We start from the raw sequence: 22,798 nt of genomic DNA, 5'->3' as shown, positions 1-22,798 counted from the left end.
TCTAAGTCAATTATTTAATTTTTAACTTTAATGTGCAAATAAATAGAAAAGGAAAACTACATTCAAAACAGCTGCAAAGGAAGTACAAGCCCCAGAACAGAAATTCTTCAAAAACAGAAGAGATGCTCCCTAGAAGCATGCAGGGTGGGGGCTTGGTGGGGTCTGGCCCGCAGCCCAGGCCCAGTGGAGGCACATAAGGGGCTGCGGGCTCCCAAGGACGGCTGCCGGGAGGGTCTGGTTTAGGAACTCTGGTAAGTTTCCTTCTTATAAAACAAGGATGCGTACAAAGTGCATGGATTACACTTGAGAAAACATGGGCCAGGAGACACCCGGGCGGACACACTGGCCTTGGAATCACCCAGGCCTGGAGTCAAAGGCTTTGCAAACCTCGAGTTCCACAGGTAACTTCTAGAAACATGTTTCCATTTCCCAGAACCTTGGGTTTGGCACAGCTCAGCTGCGGGAGGGTGAGGGCTGCGGCTGGGCGGAGGCAAAGGGATTCTGCCAGGTCCACCTATCGGTTGAGCCCACTCTCAGTCTGATGGCGCAAGGGGCCTGGCCAGAGCTTCTCATGGGGCAGGAAGTTTAAAGAGCTGGTCCCCAGCCCAAATAGCCTGGCATTCTTGGCACAGAAAGCCTTTGCCCCTCACACCCAGCCCCGCCCCGGGTGGTGGCTACAGAAATGGAGGCGTCAGGGCAGGTGTGTGGAATTCCGTGAAGAGGGCTCTTAGCCCCAGAGAAGCCGTGGGACTTGGCCGTTGTGGAAGTCACAACCACTAAGAGAGCATAAAGGAATAAATATGTGTGCATATACATACTTCTAGAATGTCCATCTTAGGTACACAACTGCACCCCAGGGCCCTCCCAGGGTGGGGTCCCTCGAGCTCTGTGGGTGCGGCAGGCCGGACCCCCTCCCCTCACAGGCCTAGAGTCCAGCTGCTGGATCAACATGGGGTTTGGCATCTCTTTTTCCAGAACAGGGTCTCCCCGGCAGTTCCGGTACCGCCCGCCCACCCCGTGTCTGGATGTCAAAGCGTTTGGGTGACAGGGCGCTTCTCACTTTCAAAGTGACCAAGGAGCCCGGGCACCGGCTGGGTCAAGCTGATGCCGAACCGTCAGATGTAGGTGTCACCCAGCTTGGGAAGTGTTTCCAGAAGCTCTCAGAACTGCCTGGAAAGGACGTGCTTTTCAAGCAGGTCCACCCGGGCCCAACTCCTTTGATGTCAGAGTCTCCCAAACGCTGACCACCCTCCCGAAAGTGAGCCCTCGGGCAGCTCTTCAGGACCAGCGGTGCCCCTGCCTGGGGGTTTGGCACGCGTGACGGGAGTGGCCCAGCAGGCGTGTGAATACAATCACCTGTGCCCTGGCTGGTGCGCTGGCCCCTCCCTCTAGTGGGGACTAAGCCCCCAGAGTTCAAGTGCAGGGGGGTTCAGGTTTGGCACAGGATGGGCCCAAAGGAAGCGGGGAAGCCGAGAGGGACGGCAGCATCGGGCTGCAAGCCAACACAACCTGCCTTTCCCCGGAGCTCACAGCCCGTAGCAGCAAGGCTGGGGGACGCTCTGCTCCCCTCACGTTCATGAGAACGCCCAATGGACACAAAGGCCAAGGAAGCGACCGCGCCAAGCTGTGTGTGGTGGTGCCTGTGCGGGCACGTCAGGGCGAGGCCGGGCGGCGGCTGTACTGCACTCGGTAGCGGGTCACTGGCAGGCCGTGCACGTGCACTGTCTCGCAGAGTGTCTTGCAGGGCACCATGTCCTCGTCCTCCTCGCCCATCAGCCAGTCCTGCACCAGGCCAGCTGCCTCCACTGTCACATTGTCCTCCAGCCAGCGGCTGTGCCACTCCTCAAAGTGCTGGTGGTGGCGCAGCAGGACCAGGGGCTGCACCTGCAGGGGGGAGTAGGGAGGGGAGTCAGGGTGGCCCAGTCCCCCCAGGTGGCCATGGCTGGCTCTCAGGGCCCCAAGCACCCCAAATGGCTGTGGGCCGGAGCCCAGGTTCCCAGGTTGCGGGCAGGGAGGGGCACCTGCTTGGCCCGGCAGAGGGTCCCGCGGCGGTACATGTAGTCCTCAGAGTTGACGATGAACATCATCTTGTGGCTGCTGAGCTTGAAGCGGCAGTCCACGTTGCAGGCACTCTCCACCCCGACCAGCCGCTTCCAGGAGCTCTTGGCCTCACCGCGCAGGGCGCGCACCTGCTCGCACTGCCACCTGCGGAACTTCTTGAGGTTCCTGGGGGTGAGAGGAGGATTTGCAGACTAAGGAGTCCTCATGGCCCAGAAACACTGGGAAGATGCCTGACTTCCCAGGGTCAGAGAAATGCAAATTGAAGCAATGGAAACCACCACCCAACCCCTTCAACCCAGGGAGAACTAAAACCCAGTCATGCTGGGCGCTGGCAACAGTGGGGGAGACCTCCCTGGGCCCACAGGAAGGAACTGCGCTGTGGGTCCTCTCACCTCTGCAGGAACACAGGCTTCAGGAGGAAGCCCTCAGTGGGCGAGCTGGACGCGCCCTCGGTCCCCACGTACTGCTCCACGTATCGAGCCAGGTGCTGGAGAGACAGGGAGACATGGCCCATGTCATCAAGGGTTCCTGTGGACTTGGTCCCCACTCCTCCCCAAGTGTTAGGAGGACGGCAGCTACTGAGGACCCAGATGTATGATGGAAACCAGCAGACTGCAGCTTCCTATGAAGGGCCCAGCCAGAGCAGGACATGAACATCCAGACCACGATTTCAACTATCTATGCCAGTTTGTGCTTGGGTGGACAAATCCCTGCTATGTGACGATTCTTCTGTATCCATCGCGTTGTAAGTTCACACTGGGAATGGGAGGCTTCTGACAGGGAGGGGAGTGGGGTCCAGGGCATGAACAGACAGGAATGGACATCAGGACATGAACAGCGGGTAGGAAGAGAGAAAGCCAGGTAGGGGTTGGGGGTGAGTAAAAGGTGGGGCTCCAAGGGGCCACCCAGGGGCATAGCTTATACCATCCAAGCAACCCTTCATCCACTTACTGTCCTGTTTGAGCAGGAGGCTCCTCCAGACTCAAGCTTAACAAAACCACATTTGCTGGAAACTTCTGCAAAGGACAGAGTGTGCAGGCCTCCACCCTCGTTTGTCTTAGAAATCACTTCCAGTGAAGTGGGCAGGGGAGAACACTGCGAGGGGAGCCCCCGTGGCTGTGGTGGGTGATGCCCCTCACTCTGTGAAGGTGGCTTGGGACTTACGGGCCCTGCTCCCAGTGGCTTGTGGGCACCAAATGGAATGTGCACCTCAGAGTTTGGGCCAGGGAGGTTTTCTCCTGGTACCTGGGGCATCCAGAGCTCTGAGCTTCTGAATCTGAGTGATTGGGCTGGTCATGGGCACCATGAGGATGGCAGCAGGTGGCAGGGCCAGGGTTTGTGGGGAAAGCTGGCCTGGCTTCCACAGGGCCCTCCTGCCCTAGGACACACACTGGCTCCTGAAAGATCACCTATAATTCTCACCTCCTTCTGGGGTTCCAAGGAGGGCATTCAGCCTACACAGAGGCTTCTCTGGTGGACATTCTGTGGCCTGTGCTTGGCCAGCGTGTGCACGGGCTCCCGGGATGGGAGCCTCACGATGCTGCCCGCGATGGTGCCCTTAAGGCGCACACACAGGGCTGCGGTCCTCACCTGGACCTCCACAGGGTCCTCCGTCTGTGCCTCCTCGGTGTCCAGGAGCTCTATAGTCATGATCACCTGCCCTTTGCGCTGGAGGAACATCACCTGGGGAAGGAGGCGGATGGATAGGTTGAAGCCCCAGGAGAAGCCCAGGTTGACAGAGGACGAGGTCTAAAGGTCATCAACGACCCCCTTCCACCAGCCTCCAAGCCCCATCTTTCCTCCAGGGACCACAGGTGGGGCGCCTGCTGGGGCCGGGGCCAGCATCCAGAGGCCCAGTGGAAGGAGCACACAGAACTGGCCAGCCCTCCCCTGCCGTGGGCAAGCCCCCGTGCACCCCAGCCTTGTGTGGGGGCTGCGCAGGCCTGGCCTCACCTTGAAGCAGTTCTCATCAGCCATGCACCGCTCGGCTTTCCACTGGTAGCTGGTCTCCCTGGCGGCGCGGACACAGCGGGAGGACAGGTTCCCGCCGGCGGCACCCCGCTTCTTCTCATTCAGGTAGAGCTCCACCACCTTCAGACAGACGTCGTCGCTCACGAGGTGGTGCAGCTGCCGGGGAGGGTGAGCCAGTGGGTGCCTGGTGTGTGTGCCCCCAGCAGGGGTGAGACATACCCCAGCCCCACACAGTGGGGGTGGAGGCCAGGATCCAACCTCCATGCTGGGTGTGGGCCAGGCCAGACCAGACCAAAGAAGACCAGATTATGGCAAACCAGAGCAAACTGTATCAGACCACAGCAGACCAGAGCAGACCAAACCAGACCAGATGAGAGCAGAGCAGAGCAGCAACCTTGCCTGGGTGAGAAACACCCAAAAAAAATACACAAGAAAATGTACCAAAATGGGGGTGGTAATAACCTAAAAACAGTGCCATGGCAGATGGTTATTTCCTCCTAAATGTTCAGCTATAAACACAATTAATTTCTTTAATTTTTAAAAATACATTTAAAACCTTTAGGTTTGGGAAGAGACAGGTATTGGAAACAGCCGAGGCTGCAGGGTTAGACTGAGCTGGTGGGAGTCGGCCCCTCCGTGCACAAGCCGTGGCCCCGACAGGCTGCAACAGACTCAGGGCCTCGGGCTTTTCTCTGTGGGTCTCTTTGCTGAGTGAACGCCGTGACGTGGACACACGTGGGCCTCATACGGTGCCTGGCACACAGCATGTTTCCAGTCAACACTAGCTGCTGTTACTGAAAATGAGAAACGCTGATTAAAAAAATACACAAAAAGGCATAAGGAGTGTGGACACGACCCTGCAGGTGAGAGCCGTCACGTGGAGGGGCCCTGGGAGCCCTCACTGTGGCTCCAGCTACATAAACCCACTTCCATCACTGTCTCTTTTTAACAGGTTTGTATTTACAAGAGACATTAGTGAAGATAGGCAGCTTTTCTTTAAAAAAAAATTGCATGAATCAAAGTATCTGGTCCAACCCCTCTGGTGCTACAGATGGAGCCTCTGTCCTGGGTGGTGGCCTGCTGAGGGGCTGACTCCCTCAGCCCAGGAGACGGATGAGAGAGATCACCTACTGGGCAAGAAGGGCAAGATGCAGAACGCGCGAAGAACCTGGAAACTGCCCCCAAAGCTGGCTGTGCCAGCCTGAGTACCCCTCCAACCTGGGGGAGAGGAGGAAATGCACACAGGTGGCCCACGGTGGATGCACAGCACTGCTCCAAGGGCCCAAACGGGAGCTCGTCCCTGGACTCCCAGGCAGATGATGAAGGAGCCACGGGCATCACAACAGAGAGGAATCTCACAGAATCACGCTGCCTGGATGCAGCCAGATGCTGCCTTTACACACAGCTTCAAAACCACGACTCTTTTCTCAGCGTCAGAAATTGGCCGTGGGTGTCCATGAGTGGGAGTGGCTGGGAGGGGGCACGGGTGGGACATCTGTGACGACCCACCGAGCTGCATGCTCACCATTCAGCACGCTTCTGTATGTGTTTTATTGACATCAATAAGAAATCTTTAAAACCTGGACGGAAATGCCACTTTTAGAATGTTTCCAGTGACCGTATCTGGCTGGGAGAGTAATGACGTTATTCTTTCCTTGGCGTCTTTTCCAGTTTACAGTGAGCAGCCTTACTTGATAATCAAGAAATGAAACTCACACTGAACAACAATTCCAGTGGTCATCAAGCGGGACCCATGTCCCGGAACCACCTCTGACTTATCTGGGCTCTGCTGTTTATGTTTATACGACCAACTTCCTCTTGCTGACCTTCAGCTGTGGGCGATGCTGAGGAACGTCACCAATACTCCCCCTCCAGAAGTGGGCTGAGGCTCTTCACATGTTGCCCAATCACCCTCACGGAAGGTTTGTCAACAGGAGCTCAAACACGCACATCCACACGCACATCCCTGCACACGAACATCCACAGCAGCACTAGCTATCGCCAAAAGATGGAAGCAACCCAAGTGTCCATCAGCGGATGAGTGGAATAACAAAGTGCGGTCTATCCACACAGTGGAATATTATTTAGCCGAAAAAAGGAATGACGTACTGACATGTGCTACAATGTGGAGGAATCCTGAAAACATGATGCTGAGCGAGAGAAACCACCGAAGTCCATGTGTTGTATGATTCCACCTACGTGAAATGTCCAGAACAGGTAAGTCCACAGAGGCAGAAAAGGGATAGGGAAGTGACTGCTAATGGGGATGGGGTTTCTTCTTGGGATGATGGAAATGTTCTAGAACTAGACAGAGATGATGGTTGCACAACACTGTAAATGTACTAAATTCCACTGAACTGTTCACTTTAAAGTGGTGAATTTCACACTACATGAACTTTACCTTAATTGAAAAAAAAAAAGGAAAGGTGCCAACCATGGGGCCAACCACAGGCATAGGAGCGAAGGAAAGGCTGGTTTACAACCCAGGGACTGGCAGGGACTTGCAGGGAGGTCCCGCCCAGCCCATAGTTCCAGCCTCCTGCCACCTGCTCGCTCACCCCTTGCCCACTCACCTGCCGGGCAATGCTCTGCACCAGCTTGTCCATGGTGAAGCCCACGTAGGCGTGGATGGTGAACATCTCTCGGAGGGTGTCCTCGTACTGTGTGGGGTCGATGCTGCCCTCCAGGAGGCTCCGCACCATGTCCAGGAAGGCCGGGTAGTACTCCTCCAGCTCCACCTCACCTGGAGGGGTGGGGACCGCGGTCGCCGAGGGCCCAGCACGCACAAGCCCACACCCAGAAGGACCTGGAGTCTTCCCTGAACACGTCCACATCTCCCGCCACAGGCTTCCTAACGGCTCACCTGGCCCATCTCCCCTCCCGGCTCCCAGAGGCGAGCCTGGTGGTGGCACCCTGGGGCCCAGGGCTTACTCGGCTGCTTCAGCCGCAGCTCCATGGCGGGGTCATTGCCCTTCTCCCGGCGGCCTTCACAGAGCAGCTTCTCCCTCTCCTTCTCTGTCCGATACTCCAGGAGCTGCTTCTGCGCCTGGCGGTAGATCTTCAGGAGCCTGGAGCACAGGGTCTGATGGAGGCGCAGGAAGAAGTACCAGTTGTTGTTGGCGAAGAAGAGGCTGTAGACATCGTCCAGGGGCTTGTGCTGTGGCGGTGGCTGCTCGGTAGCCGGCGCTTCGCCCGCAGCCCCCTTCTCCTCTGGGGGGCTGCTCTGCGGCCCCGGAGCTGGCTTCTTCCGGTCGCCGGGGTCTGTGCTCTGCCCCTGGGGGCTCCCCCGGCCCTCGTCGGCGGAGTCCTCGGATGCCCCCAGGTCCAGCTGCTGGGAGAAGAAGAGGCTGGGCACGAACTGGTGCACCAGCTGGTGGATGGTGCCCTGGTCCTCCTTCTGGATGGCTGGCTGCCGCTTCACATAGTAGCTGATGAGGGCGGCCGCATCCTCCAGGATCTGCCTGTCCTCGTACACGAAGATGAGGTGCGGCTCGCTGGAGGGGGCGCTGCGGCCCTCCGAGTGCTGCTCCTGGTGCTGGGGAGACGGGCGGCTGTTAGGCGGGAAGCGACCTGCTGGGAGAACTCCAAGTCGGGGGCCCAGGGCCATGGGACTCTAAGGGCATCATACCCTGGTCTGCGGCCCACCCCAGCTCTGGGACCAGAATGGCGCCAATCTCACTACCAAGGCCTGCAGCAGTGCCTCGAGGCTGGGGAAAACAAAGGGAGCAGCACCCCGATTACCGATTCCAGCTGACCCAGGCTGCCCAGTCCAAGCTCTCCCTGAGGATGAGGAAGACTTAGGGAGGACCACAGGCCCCTCTGCCCACTATCATTCACTTACAGACACTCAGCCAGACCCCAGAAGACCTGTGACTGCTCACACTTAGCCCCTCCCTGCCAGATCTGCACACCTGACACATCACCACCCACTAGTGTCCCCTGCCTCTGTCCTATCCCCACCTGCCTCCAGCCCCTCCATGGTCCTACTGCCACTTGGGCCAGCACAAGTCTCCCACCTGCCAGCTCTTGTTCTCCAGCCCATTCCAACCACTCTACTCCCTGAGCCCAGAGCCATTTGGCCCACAGGAGCACGGTCAGCCCCAGTCACCCCTCCAGGCCTGCCCAGGCTGCGCGGGAGAAGGACCTCGACCCTGGCACACAACCCTACATTCCTCTGATGCTGTGGGGGTGCTGAGCTTGTCCTGCTGTGCACAGGACCCTTGCGTGCGCCCATCTGCTTTTCCTCCCTGGAAAACCGCATCCTTGGACTCACCCCTCCCCTCCATCTTTATCCAATGACTCTTCTTCCTGCAAACCTGAAGATAAATACTACTTCCTCCAGACTGCCTTGAGCTGCCTGCCGATGTCAGCCCCACACAGCGCTCTCTGCTGGTCTCCCGGCACCAGGCACAGAGGCAGACGCACCCAGGTCCTGGGGAGAAGTGTGTGGTCACCGTCCCTATAGGCAGGGAGCTCCCGAGGGCAGGACCAGGTCTCCTTGTTGCTCTCAATGACCAGCCCAGGGTGCAACACCGAGGGGCCTCAGATACCCACAGAATGAGTGACCAGCGGGAAATGGCCAGGGCCTCCCAGGCTGTCTGCCTGGCCAGGGCCTCGGCTTCCCGGGGTCAGTAACTCATGTTTCCTTCCATCAGAGGTCACGCTCCTTTATTAACTGTGGAATCTGCAGCAGCCAGAGATCTGTCCTTCTCACTGGCGGGGAAGGGCAGAGTCTGGGGGGTCCGGGCGGGGAGAGGTGGGGCATGGACGCTGCAGCTCAGCCCTGCTCCTGGTTCTTCAGTGTGACCTTAGTCCTACTGCTTCCTGAGTCCCCTTCTCATTCACACCCTTCAAAAACTCCTTTTTTGGGGCAAGTTCTGGTGCACATAACACAGACTGTCCTCTGCTAACCACACGACAGTGAGGGTCTCACTTCCCAGAGCATAAAGGACCATGCAGGCAGAGCTCACTAGGCCACCAGGCCACTCTACTGTCCCCTTTTCCTCAGACCCCAGGGAAGGACCTGCGGGACTCAGTGGTGGCAGTGGCGGGTTGATGCTGACCACAGATTCCGTGGGGGTCTTAGGCCTCGAGGACCCACTGGAGGACTAGAGCAAGGAGGCCAGACCGTGGAGTGGAGCTTGGGGCTGAGAGGTGGGCACTGCCTGGGGGAGGGAGGCAGGAGGGAAGGGGGTCTTGAGGCTGCCGCCTTAGGTGGTCTCCACAGCCATGTGGAGGAACACGAGCTCTGGGCAGGACGGGCCCTCGGCTGTGTCGCCCCAGAGCCCGGAGGCCTTGGCCAGCGGCCTGGCTCCTCTTCCTCCAATTTCCTCAATGTAAGAGGAGGCACGACTGCTGACTGTGCAGGGCTCTGGGAGGAAGTGGGGGTAATGAGTGACCCTACCAGGTGGGCACGTGGTCAGTGATGCTGTCCCATCTGTGACCTGGGCTCTGCCCAGGAAGTAGTGACCCCTCCTTCCCTGACAGCCACATCCAGCAGCCACTGCCTCCCTGCCAGGCTTCCCACCTTGGTCTCCCACAACCCTGCATGCATTTTTTAAAGCCCAAATCCTCAAGCCCGAGAGCCTGGCCAGCCTCAGTTCAGGCCATGAGCCAGATCACGCCGAAGCTGGGAAGAAGGCAGTGTGGCAGCTGGAGGCAGCGCCCCAGGGGTTGGAGTGGCCACGTTTTGTGCCACAGTCCCCGCATTGCTAAAATCGGGACCCTAACGGTACTACATAATAAGGTCTCTGAACAACGGTTAGTTGAGATATTCCTTCTGAGGGTTCTAACAGTGCACAGTGCACAGTCAGTGGTAGGAAAGGAAAGCTGCTAGTATTGGTCCATTGAGGCCCATGGGGCGGGGGAGCAGGAGGGGAGAGCCCTCTGCTGACAGTGGCAGAGTGGCTTTAAGCCCCCTCCTGGCCAGCCCGAGGCTGGGTGCCACAGAAGCAGCCATCCTCACCCGCACGCAGCCCTGCGAGGACAACAGACACAGAGGGCTGGCCGTCTGCCCGAGGCGGGGAGCCTCACCTCGTCGTACACGCTCTCTATCTCGTTGAGTAAGCTCTTGGAGCGAAGGGCCTTGGTGTCGTTCTGCTTGAAGTTCACGGCCTGGTGGTCCAGGGACTTGAGGTATGCCTTCTCATACTGCTCCCGCCAGATCTTGTTGAAGCCCTGCTGGGCCTCCCGCCACTCCTCCTCTTTGGCCTTGAGCCTGCAGGGTCAGAGGGGCTCAGCACAGGGACAGCCCGGGCGCCCACCCGACTCATCCCTGCCCACACCAGCCTGTCTTTCACCCACAGACCCGCCGAAAGCGTTCTAAACTCGGGCCTGCCAGCTCCTGGCCTATGCAGAGGGTTCTGTGCTGGCTGAAGGAGGGAGGGGAGCAAGGGCCCTTAGAACCCACACAGACAGTTTAAGAGCTTCTCAAATAGCGCTGTCCTGGGACCTCCTCCCTGTCCTGGCCCACAACACAGACTGCACTCCGTGCAGCTGTTGGCTAGACCGCTGGGCTCCCTGCTCGACTTTTGAACCCCATGAGGAAAGGGACTACATTGGGCTTGTTCAGCTCTGCAGCCCCAGGGCTGGGCACAGCCCCTGGCCGAGGGCAGACACTTAGTATCTGTTAACCAGCACAGTAAGGTTCCCAAAATGTATGATTAGATAAAACCATGATATAGAACGGTCCCATTTGTGCCTTAAAATGGTTACTTTTCACGTTTAGATATGGTTATGTGCATGGCAGAAAGTTCTAGAAGGACACGAACAATCGTAACAGTTGCGCTTTCCTCTCGGGAAAGGAACAGGGAGGTGAAGGAAGACTAGAATACACAGCAAAGCAGGCTGAGACCCCCGGGACCCCCTCACATTACACCTGTGACAAACAGCACCAAGGAGCTCCTGGGGAGCTCCCTGTGGTGGGCAGGGTGGTCAGAAGCGTGAGGACACCTTTTTAGGACAACAGGGACAGCGGTGACAGGGTTCTTCTTAAGGCTCTCGATGATCTCTGGAGCCTTGTCGCCATAAATGCGGTGGATGGCGCGGCGTTGGATCACCTCCGATGTGCCCCCCAGACAGTCGTCCAGCCGGAACTTCTCCTGGTCTTCCGGCGCCATCCGGGACAGCTTCTTCTGCACGCTTTCCAGCACTCGGATAGTGGCCAGGTTGGTCTCCAGGACAACGTCTAACTATGGAAAAGAAGGCAGAAAGGGGTCAGCTGTCAGGGGGTCAGTGTGGCCCTGGGGACAGGCCTGGGCCGGCAGAAGGCATGGGCAGACAGAGCTGAGGAGAGGATGATGGACATCAGGATGTGGTGGCCCTGACGCGGGTCCGGGGATCCAGAGCGAGCACAGCTGGTTCCAGGGGTGTGGTCCGGACCTGGGCAATGGCGCAGCCAGTAGAGGTGACGCAGGACTCGGCACCCACAGACTTGAGACCCATGGGCCGCTCGTCACTAGTGGACCCATCTGAGGGGTACACTTCCTGGGCTGACACTCTTCACAGGCTTCAAAAGCACGTTACACTCAGCAATAAAGAAGGGACGCATGGTACACACGGCCCCTGGGGTGACTCTCCAGAATACGTGCTGAGGGGAGCCAATCCCCCAGTTACATCCCACATGACTGATTCCATTTAGGACAAAATGAACGAGGTGGAGGACAGGTCAGTGGTTCCTGGGAACTGGGGAGGCAGGAGAGTAGGGCTGTAAAGGGACAGCACAAGGGATCCTAGCAGTGGGGAAACTATTCACTCAGTGTCTTGCCTGTGGTGCTGGATACACAAAGGATACGCGTGCACACACTTATGCACAATACTCCCACCTCCACCAGGAGTACAAGTCCAACTGGGGAGATGTGAATATTACAGGCTGGGTCAATGTCAACCTCCTGGCTGTGACACCGGGCCAGAGATCCACAAGCTGTTACCACTGGGGAAGGGATACTGGGATCGCTGTTATTCTTCACGCTGCATGTGAATCTACAATGACCTTAGTACAAGTTTTTATTAAAAAATTAACTTAAGCGAACCTAATTTTAATGAACGAAACAGACACACACACTCACACATACTGAACAAGCAGAAAGAGAAAGCAGCGTGACCTAGAAAGCCCGGCGGCCGGTGAGGTGGGAAAGGGCCGCTCTCAGGAGCTGCCCCCGCTGGAGAGCACTGGGATCCCCGATACTCTGAAGGGGGCTAGAGGGGTGAAGGACCGTCAGGATACGTCCCCGGGTGCAGAAGTGGGGCCGGCTGGGAGGGCCCCGCAGCACCCACACACGCACCTCGAAACGCTCGTCCTCACAGCGGTGCAGCTGCTCCTCGTAGGGCGTCTTCTTGGAGCTGACAAAGGTGGAGTCCTCTGACCAGGAGGGGAAGGACACCCAGGTGTCGTTCAGCACCTGCGCCAAGAGGAAACGCCGTCACCGGCGTGCCAGGGCCCTGCAGCCACGATGGTTTACAGGGTGGTCCCGTGTAGAAGATATGAGGATAAGTAACAACCCCTAATTTTACAGGAAGTTACCTTATCATACAAATAAAATTAAGTTTAAAGTGGTTTTAAGAGAAAACACGACTTTGGTCAAATGAACAGATCATACTATTTCAGAGTCGGCAAACTTTCTTCGTAAAGGGCCAGGTAATAAATCTTTTAGGCTTTGCAGGTCATCTGGTCTGTCAGGTCTACAGGGATGCCTCATTTTATTCAGCTTCACAGATTCGGCTTTTTAAAAAATAACATGGAGGTCTGTGGCAACTCTGCATGCAGCAAGACTATAGGTGCCATTTTTCCAAAAGCATTTGCTCACTTTGTCTCTGTGGCACATTTTGGTAATTCTCACAATATTTCAGACTCTTTCATTATTTTTGTTAGTTACAGGGATCTGTGATCAGTGACTTGCTGAAGGCTCAGATTATGGTCAGCATATCTCAGCAATAAAGTATTTAAAATTTTTTTGTGGGGGGGGTAATTAAGTTTTTTCTCTCTTTCTTTTTTAGTCTTTAATAGAGGTACTGGGGATTGAATCCAGGACCGTGTGTATGCTAGGCATGTGCTCTACCTCTGAGCACCCTCCCCCAGCACTACAGTATTTTAAATTCAGGTAGGTATACAAGGTGTTTTTAGACATAATGCTATCGCACACTTAATAGACTACAGTATAGTGTAAATGTAACTTTTACGTGCACTGGGAAACCAAAATATGTGTGGCTGGCTTTACTGTAATATCTGCTTTTTTGCAGTGGTTTGGAACTGAAGCCACGGTATCTCCAAAGTACGCCTGTACTCAACTCTGCTTTTGTCCTGGTAGAGCAGCCACAGGCGGTGTGTAAATGAATGGGCATGTCTGCGTGCCAATAAAACTTTATTTACAAACACAGGCAGTGCGCCGGATTGGCTCATAGGCCATAGTCTTCTGACTCCTAGATGACATATCCTAGAATCCAGCAGGCACTCTTGAATTCTGGCAATGCAGTAACAGCCTATCTACTAACTTTGAAAAAGGGTTCACTGGTCAAGCTTAACAGAAACTGCTGAGGGCAGCGAGCCACGGCAGAAATAACTCTAAGTCTACACGATGGAGGAATGAGCCAACTCCTACGCTGGCGCCGTGTGCTCTGGGGCTGGCAGGAACCACCAGGAGAGTAAGAAACCACCACCTCTGGTCAGGCATTTTGTTTCGCCACATCCCCACACTATCCATTATTCAATGTCTGGGGGATCAACATTCAGTCTTCCATCCAGAACACTGGGTGCGGGAGGCGTGGGGTGAGGCACACGCACCACATAAGCTGACATGAGCCCCTGGGGAGCGCTACCTCCTTGCAGATGGCTGTCCTCCCGCTGCACTTGGGCTGCTGGTAGGTTTTGGGGAGTGCCCGGTAGCTGGATCCGATGCGCTTGCACGAGGCGTAGTCGATTTCCCGGCTTATTCCGTCCCCGGATCTGTCACTCATGGGGGGCGCGAAGGACAGCTCTTTCACCCCCAGGAAGGACTTGAACTGTGCAAAGAGTTCTGGAAATTTCCTTTGGAAATAAAAACAAATGGTTAAGTCAGCATCTAGAGATTTCAGAATGGCTTCATGTAGCCGGTTAAAGGTGGTCAGAATTCAACATCGGGGAGGAGGAGGGAGAGGCAGAACGAACATCAGATGTGTGTAAAGCCACTATGTGTGTGAACCTGCCCTGACCCCGTTGTCAATGACCAGGCCCCACCACTTGCAGAAGGTCCTTGAAACACGCCAGAGAAGATGACCAAGACTGGCAGAAGCTGGGGTAGTGATGTTCCTTGACTGAAAGAGGCTGGACATTAGGCCAGGGGTCAGTAAGCTATGGTCAACACACACACATCTGTCTGCAAATGAAGTTTTATTGATGCACAGTCACGCCCATACACTTGGTACTGCCTGTGGCTACCTGTGCACAACACCAGGAGCTGGGTAGCAGTGACCCTTGGCCATGACAGATAAAGTCTGCCATCCCTGCTCCAGAGCCCTCCTCTCTCGTGAGGGAGACTCCTCCCCAGAAAATCCTCCGTGGACAAATTCTCAGGAGTCATAGTGTAATGGTTGTGCCTGTCGACGGGAAGATTTTAATGCAACTGACCCCCAACGTCACCTGGATTTACATTTAAATAAATATCAATCCTACGAAAAGGGGGCAGGTGTTTGGACAGCTGCGGTGGTGATCTTGCCGTGACTAAGCCAGGTAGTCTGCCTTCATTAACTACATGCCCTCGAGGTGGCTGTCTGCTGCAGCCTGCCTGCAAGGACCCCATGCCAACCCAGCTCACAAGGAAAACTCACAAGCCAACAGAAATGCAGGGAGGGAAGCCATCAACAAAATCAGTGCAGAGGACGCCCAAGGTTACACTCTGAAGGGGAGGCTTACCCTGCAGTCCCTCTCCAGCCCCAACTCCAGCCATGCCGTCACCAGGTGGCAGCTCTCTGGGCCACTGTGCTAAGCCTCCCGTAGGTGTGCAAACCCAGAAAGAAACACACATGTGCAAAGAGGGAGCACCAGACTCTGAGCTCCAGAGACAAACTTCAATATGAGCTCGTGTCCAAATCCATGTAAAAAGCCAGCCACGTTTTAGCCAAGACTGTGTGATGCCGCCATCCTGCTCTGGGTGATTTTTCAGTGTTTACAGATTTTTAGCAGCCCCAGGAAGTTAGTCCAAGTGAAAAGATCACCCTGACCCATGTACACCCTCAGGACCACCAAGAAGCACTTCCTGATGACCCTGACTCAACCGCTGACGATCCCAGCACAACGGGCAGGAGCTCAGCAGTGATGACAGGGAGAGACTGGAGACAAACATCATTACAGAGCCTGCTGAGAAAACCGCGCTACACGCAAGTCAGGCAGTGCTGTGCGGGCGCTAAAAACGGTCACGTGGGTCTAAGAAATGCTGGGTCAGCGGCGGAGGGTGTAGCTCAGTGGTAGAGTGAGTGCTTAGCATGCATGAGGTCCTGGATTCAATCCCCAGTATCTCCATTATAAATTAATAAATAAAAGCCTCCCCCCCAAAAATGAACTTGCCCGTTACCACGCAAAGCTGTCTTACGAGAACTTATCCCGGGGAAAGTGAGAGGCATTCAGTATCTTTCAGCTTTAAAATGTACTGAGACACATCGAATGTACTTAAGTCCATGAGTTCATACAATGCCCCAAAATTCGTCCTGATGAGACAAAAAAGCGACTTTTTACCCTGACACTGTAATTAAGGGAGAAATCAAGCATCTACCCTGGGCCACTGAAAGGTGAGAAATATTGCTGAGATGCTCTTCTGCAACCCCCAGTGGATGAAGACAAATGAATGCGCCACAAAGAACTCAGAGAATATTGCCTCCTGACGGACAGAAGGATGTGGGGGACCGTGGAGATGCAGTCAGCAAAGTGCTCCTTCACTGGGGAGGCGCCAACACAGAAACAGTCAGGAGTAAGTTCAGAGGGGGAACCCAGAGATGAAGAGGGACTTAGAGATATAATACAAAACAAAGCCCAGACGACAAGGGGAGACTGGGCTGTGTATCTGGTGGTGTCCGCCTGGGTGGCTACACCATAACTGGTGCAGGGAGGTCGCTCCCTAGCTGAGGGAGGGAGCATGACTGGGATGGCGCGTGGAGGGGCGACTGGGATGGCGTGTGGAGGGGCTCCTGGGGACCGGCAAAGGTCCATTTGTGACCTGGGTGGTGGGTGCAGCGGGGTTTGCCTAATAATGACTCACCAAGCCATTCTTCTGTTATGTGGTTTCCCAGATCTGTGTTTTATTTTACATTAAAAAAAAAAAGTTTAAAAAGTGTTCTTAATTAATAGAAAGGGGCTCGGATAGCACCTGCCTCTGGGGTTTTCTTGGGGGCTACACAGGATGCCGCACACAGTCATGAATAAAGTGAGCTCATGATGTTCGAGATGTTATTTTAAGGGTCTTGCACACAGAGCCCACCTGGAGCTTTCTGAAACCCTGTGTAGGTATGTTTATGACCCCCGTTTGATGGCATGGAAACTGAGGCTCAGACTGGCTAAGGAACTTGCTCGGCGTGACAGAGCTGGTGAGTGGGAAGCATACTGGAAGCCAGCAGACTCGCCTTCCCAAAGAACAGGTGCGGGAGCTGTGCACGCACCGCCACCTCCGGGGGCGGCCCCCACGGGGCGGCGGGCCAGGCTGGGAGCGGGCGGCTGAGCTGCTGACGGGGCTTTCACCCGAGCAGCAGGGATGCCGAGCGCTCATGTCACCCTTCCTGGCAATTTCTCATTGTTAGAATTTTAAAAACCATAACGAATGTCCAGGGAATTATGCTGGGTGAAGAGAGCTGACCCTGAAAGGTGACATACTGTATGATTCCATTTACATAATCCTTTCGCTCTGTGTGCTTTAGAGATGTAGCACAGGTTAGTGGCTGCCAGGGGCTTGGGGCTCAAAAAGGATGTGGGTGTGGATATCAAAGGCCAACATAAAGATCCTTGTGGTTCTGAAGCTGCTCGGTATCCGGACTGTGGTGGACATATGAGCCTTCACAGGTGACAGAGTTGTACAAACACACACATGCACAAGTAAAACAGAAAACCTGAGAAGATGGGTGGGTTGTGTGAATGTCAATGTCCTGGCTGTGATGCTGACTACACACATGTCACTGTGGGGGGGACGCTTCCCAGGGCCTCTCTGTGTCCTTTCCTACAACTGCAGGAGAACCTGTGTGACCTCCATAACAATTTCCACTAAAACATAAAATCGAAAAACCACATATACCATTTTCCAAAAACAATAGCAAAAGAAGGGTGAAAGGAGTTTACAGAAACAAAACCCACGTGGGGAGCCCAGGGAAGTGTCACTCACCCTAGAAACGGGCTGACCAGCTGCAGGAGCTCGGAGCCAGACACGAGTTCTTGGTTGAAGAGTGCGATGCAGCGGAGAAAGTTCTCATAGACCTCCTGGCTCTTCAGCACCCTGCGCACCTGCGGGGACAGTGAGCGAATCAGGGAGCCCCTGCCAGGCCCAAGCCCCACTCCTGAGCCAGCTCAATTAGGTGCACAGAGCCACCAACACAGGCATGCTCTAAAGGGACCGGCTGTGGTCTGCAGGGGACCGCTCTTGGTGCGGCAATTCCCGGCTCAGCACGTGCACAGGGCCATCTGGCTGGCTCTGCCCGCTGACTCCGGGCAGGACCCCCAGGACCATCCCTGCTTTAGGAAAGCCACACAGCTTCCAAGTGACTGACGTATTCTCAAACTTGGCATGGGCTTTGAGCTCTTCCTTTCCCACCTGTTTGCTACCTCCCGCCTGCTGGCTGCCACTGGCCACCTGCCACCTGCTCCCACCCCACCTGCTCAGATGTGAGCTGGGTGAGGCCAGCCTGGACGGGAGCAGGCCCAGAGGTCATCGGCCCTGCCGCTCACCTTGTCAAAGAAGGAGAACTCCTGCAGGGTCCCGTACTTCCCCACAGCAGCGATGGACAAGTCTTTGGTACCACGGAGTTTCATTTTCTTCTGTGGAGAGAAATGCTGCGCCATAGATGCTCTGCGCACCCGGCGTCCATCTCTGTTAGAGTTACAACATCGGCGACACTGAGCCCTCCCGACGAGAGCCTGGCAGGTGCGGGGTGAGATCTGCCCGGGACCCCTGTGGATACACTTCTCAGGACCACCCACTTTAGCCTCCATGTCCTAATTAAGAATAAAGGTCATACAAGCACCCTGCCAGCAATCCGAGTTCTAAATCTCAGCAGTTTAGGGCTTTTGATAACAGGCAGAAGCGTCACAGAATAAGAGTAAGGGAGACGTGCCCCTAGACACAATATTAGAAACCCCTCCCCTGCCTGTCTTGTCTCGGGGGCTGTGATGGTGACGGGAAGGGGACAACATAACCAGGATCCTGCAGAAGCCCAGGTTTTAAATCTCTGTGAAAACTTATGATTCTATGCTGGACTGAGACCTGAACTTGGCCACACTCCTGAGGCATTGAGGACGCTACAAAACCATCCCCCAAATGTCTGAAGAATGATGGGGATGTGTCAAAAGGACACAAGAGCCAGCCCAAAGGGACCTCATTGGCCAAAGCCAAGACAGTTTAGGTATCTAGATAAACACTGAATGTTCTGGATTATAACCTGGAGTCCAGACTGATGTACATAATTAAATAAATTGAGATGAAGAAAAGGCTCTTCCTTATAGTAGAAAGACAATTACTAAATGCACAGAGAATGAAATAATTAGAAAATCATAGGATCTCAGTGCCTCTCACCCCTTAGTGGGGCACCCTGTGCAGTGCCAATCTGCACAGCTGTACGTGGGGCCCTGCCGTGGAAGAGCTGTGATGGTGAAAAGGAGCAGACTGAGCAGGACATCCTGTTTCTGAGGGAGAAGGTAACACTCCTCTCACACAACCTTGTGAACAGGGAAATAGGTGAGCGGCCACCTTAGAGGTGAGCTGACTCCCCCCAGGTCCCACAGCCAACAGATTTCAAGCCAGACCAGAGCCTGGACTCAGTCTCCTGCCTCAAGCCTGCTGCTCGGGGCCTCTGCGGGCTGCTCCCCAGGTCAGAGAAGGCCAGGATGCCAGATGCCCACACAAGCAGACGTCTCAGTACACGGCTGACGGTTACCTTTGCTGGCGCAGACACAGGGCGGAGGAGTGAGGGCCGAGAGCGCTTTTTGCTGTGTTCCAGATTCTTTTCGTGCTCACCCTTTTGGACACTGTTCATTTCACACGGCCCGTTTCCTGTGAACTAAGGACACACACACACACAGGAGGTGGTCAGCGGTGGAGACAGCTGGACCCGTCAGTGCTGGTTCTCGTTGTATCTGAGCACATGGAACCACCTTTGGCTCAGCCCCTGGCCCCAGGGAGCACTGTCTGCCACAGGCCAGGGGCTCTGTCTCAATGTGAGGTGATCATGGCCCTTAAGATGCTCACGTTTACTGGAGGAAAGACCCACGTACCCAGATCATCACAGTCCAACGTAGGGAAGCTGGGAGAAGGCTCACAAAAGGTGTCGATGGACAAGGGTCCTGCCAGGTGAGGAGGACTCAGTGGGGAGACACTGAAGTTGGGCCTCGGGGTTGGGGGCTCACCCAACAGACCACTGACAAGGTCTCTGACTGTGTGTTCGAGTGCACCACAGAAAGGGAAAGCATTTCAGGTGAGAGGACCCGCATATGCAAAGCCCTGGCAGCAAGAGAAAGCAGCTGATAGCCGCCAGGTCACTTGGGGGGCCTTGCAGCCAAATTTGTATCACTTTGTATGAATGAGAAAATGCATCTTGGGGGCAGTATCATCACTTGGTGGGGAGCTTGTCGCTAGTCCTGTGAGGCTCTCTACACCAGGCATTGAGTAACAGGTCCGAGTGTTGGCAATATTTATGAAGAATGCTTCTGAAAGGATCTATTCAGCATTTGTATCCATATGAAAGTCAGAGCAGCTACGGTGGACAGACTGTAGCTTTTCTGCAGGACGTGGGCAGGGCTGGGGAGGCACCCAGGGCTGGGGAGGCACCCCGCAGTCAGCCCCACCACCCTGCCTGCACCCACCCCATCACGGGACCTGTACGCAGAGACACTGCACGAAGGACATGCTGTTGGCCTGAAGCATGGGCTGGATGAACAAGACATGGTGCATCCAAACAAAACAGGGGCAACCATCAGATGTGTTATTTAGCTCTGTGTCTCTGTGTCCCCTGCGTCACTGCTAAGGGTAGGCACACCCGATACACTGTTATGTGAAATGAGGGAAAAAAAAAAAACCCAAAACCCTAGGGGCAGAACAAATAGGACTGTTTTTAAAAAAGAATAAACATTTGTTTGCATATTCAGATGACATTTTTGGAAAGATACATAATATAAGACACTTTTAAGTGCTTAACTCTGAGGAGAATGGGAAACTGAGGCAAGGAAGGAGGGAAGTCTACTTTTCATACTGGGTACTCTTACTAATGCTTGATTTTTTTCATGAATATGTACAATTTTTATAATAGTAATCATAATAATAAAGACCTTTTGTTTAACTACAGGCAAAACCTGTCCCTTAGGGGATTAAACTTCTTTAGAGAATCAGTTATCCGAAGACTCAAAGCTACTCCAAGAACCTAAAGTGGAAAAATTCTCAACTGGTATTCATCACAGATCCCAGAACAGGTGCAGACACCAATTCCTAAAGGAGGCGGGGGTGGGTGACGATACTTGCTGAGTAGGACCTGGGATAGGGGAGGCCAGGGGAAGGGGGGAGCCCACCGCTTGCCCAGCCGAGCTCGCCCAGCTGGAAGGCAAGCGCAGCATCACTGATCTTCCCCTAATAGCTCAGACAGTTCTTATGTTTTAGTTAAATGTCCCAGTGTGCAAAAAACGCCTAAGGGAAAAGATCCCTCAAAGATCATTCAGGTAAGGGCTGGCAATTCGCCGTGCTCAGCTTGTATTTGTAAATAAAGTTTTACTGGCACACAGCCACACCCATCCGCCACCACATGGCCTGTGGCCAAGGACACTATCTGCTCCGCAAAACCTAAGATACTTACTATCTGGTCCTTTCTAGAAAAACTGCTGATGCTGATCTAGGCCAAACAGTCCAGTTTAATTAAGAGAATACCAAATTTCACCTTTAGTTTCTTTTTCCTGCAGTTTAAATAGAAATCTACAAATTAATATAAAGATCACTTTATACGACAGATTTCTATACGGACATTTTATTAATTTTTAAAAGTTGATTCAATCTTTTAAAATGTACACGACAGCTCTAATCCCCCAATGTACACAAAAACACTGCTGAATTGATAACAAATATCATTTAAAGAAACTGTGTGGGCAGGTGCTTTTCTGAGAGAAATACTCATTTTTCTAGGATGGGCTTTGCCAGGGTCCAATTTCGTAAATGCCGAGTTATGTCCACCAGGGGGCACGCTACCACAGCCCTTGGAGGACAAGCGGCTGTACCGGAACCCCACCCTGACCCCAGACTGTAACTCATGAATTCAGGCTGCTCTTGGTGCAAAGCTGCAGAGCCCCTGCGAGCAGCGCAGACTGCCAGCACTACCAGTTACCACAGGTCTGCTGTGCACTGTCCCCATGGTGCGGGGAGAGGGGGCTCCCCACCCGCCCCCAAAGCGGTTCCGACGTCTACAGAGGTGCACGACTCAGCAAAGGCAGGAAGCCGGCTGAGGAAGCTTCCGATCAGCCTAGGGGGCCATCCTCATCACCACTTCCTAGACGAGGGAGCCGAGGTTTGGGGAAATGGCCCCTGCAGTGGGGAGGGGACAAAGCAAGATGTGAACCATGTGTGCAATCGCGAGCCCCTGTTCCACGTGCCATACCCACCACCAGACAAGGGCTTCGATCACCCCTCCTCAGGTTCTCCCCAAGGGCGTCCGGCAGGCCAGGTAGCAGGCTGGCCCTGGAGACGCAGAGGGAGGCCCTAGGAGGAGAGGACGAGACAGCAGCCTGAATCTAGGCCTGCTTTCCCGCACACCCGCAGCTGCTCTTCCCAGATTACTGAGCAACAAGCTGGGCCCCGCAACAAGCATTTAAAGGAAAACAGTTCTCTGAACCCCCACCTGAGCAGGGCTGGTCAGTCCCATGCGAGCAGGGAGGAAATGAGGTCCGGGAGGTGACACAGCCAGCTCAAGCCTGCCTGCAGCGCCCAGCGCCTGAGGGGACCCAGGCTGTGCACTCTCGGGGCTCTGCCCAGCCCCCGACCCCAGGATACCCAAGGCTCTGGGCGGGTGGGAAAGACTGGTTTCAGCTCTCGGACTTGAGGTCAGCCCACAACGGGCACAGAGCTTCCATGGCTCTGAATCAGGTGCTTCTGGGTGGAATCCCCTCTTAGGGATGGTGCTCTGTGTCCTGGGGACAGTAATACGGGGACAAATCCCAACCAGAGGTCCGCTTGATTAACCAAGAGTCTTGAATGGCACTCAAGCTCAAACTGCTGTCGCCCCCTGTGTCCCTTCCTTCAAGACCTGCTGCCCCCGTGGCCTGCGCCTCCAGTGCATCTTCATGACCTGGGAGAGGTGGTGGTGACTTACGAAGGTGGGGAGAGGGGGGACTCGTGTGCTCACATCCCAAGTTGTCATCAAGGGCAAAGAAGGATGAAAAGAGGAAATGGAGCACCCAACAACCTAGGAATAGAAGGACCTTCCTCAAGCCCTTAAGGGGTTTTTCATAAGCAAAGGCAGGCGCCTATGAAAACCTTACAGTTTACATCACGCTCAGCAGTGAAAGACGGAAAGCCTTTCCTCTGAGATCAGGAAGAAGATGAGGAAGCCTGCTCTCACCACTTCTAGT

General features: G+C 54.8%; 1 protein-coding gene across 2 annotated transcripts in view; it reads right to left on the bottom strand.

Moving 5' to 3' along the window:
• Positions 1 to 22,798, bottom strand: part of SIN3B (SIN3 transcription regulator family member B) — a 36,021-nt gene continuing 13,223 nt past the window's right edge. Inside the window, exons 6-19 of one of the 2 annotated variants that reach the window (XM_031437538.2) lie at positions 19,132 to 19,254; positions 17,927 to 18,016; positions 17,367 to 17,485; positions 13,846 to 14,053; positions 12,315 to 12,431; positions 10,984 to 11,222; positions 10,066 to 10,249; positions 6,964 to 7,567; positions 6,606 to 6,775; positions 4,015 to 4,188; positions 3,652 to 3,744; positions 2,454 to 2,548; positions 2,022 to 2,226; positions 1 to 1,884 (exon numbers count right to left, since the gene is read on the bottom strand). In XM_031437538.2, coding sequence (XP_031293398.1) covers positions 1,654 to 1,884; positions 2,022 to 2,226; positions 2,454 to 2,548; positions 3,652 to 3,744; positions 4,015 to 4,188; positions 6,606 to 6,775; positions 6,964 to 7,567; positions 10,066 to 10,249; positions 10,984 to 11,222; positions 12,315 to 12,431; positions 13,846 to 14,053; positions 17,367 to 17,485; positions 17,927 to 18,016; positions 19,132 to 19,254 — 2,652 coding nt within the window. In that variant the 3' untranslated portion in view covers positions 1 to 1,653. Of the gene's footprint in view, positions 1,885 to 2,021; positions 2,227 to 2,453; positions 2,549 to 3,651; positions 3,745 to 4,014; positions 4,189 to 6,605; positions 6,776 to 6,963; positions 7,568 to 10,065; positions 10,250 to 10,983; positions 11,223 to 12,314; positions 12,432 to 13,845; positions 14,054 to 17,366; positions 17,486 to 17,926; positions 18,048 to 19,131; positions 19,256 to 22,798 lie in introns of those variants that run through there. The other variant, XM_064479963.1, reaches the window with a different exon arrangement.

This window comes from Camelus dromedarius, chromosome 27, assembly GCF_036321535.1.
Source record: "Camelus dromedarius isolate mCamDro1 chromosome 27, mCamDro1.pat, whole genome shotgun sequence".
In the NCBI taxonomy this organism is placed as follows: domain Eukaryota; kingdom Metazoa; phylum Chordata; class Mammalia; order Artiodactyla; family Camelidae; genus Camelus; species Camelus dromedarius.
The sequence above is the reverse complement of the archived record's forward strand: the minus strand, read 5'-3'. Positions and strand labels throughout refer to the sequence as shown.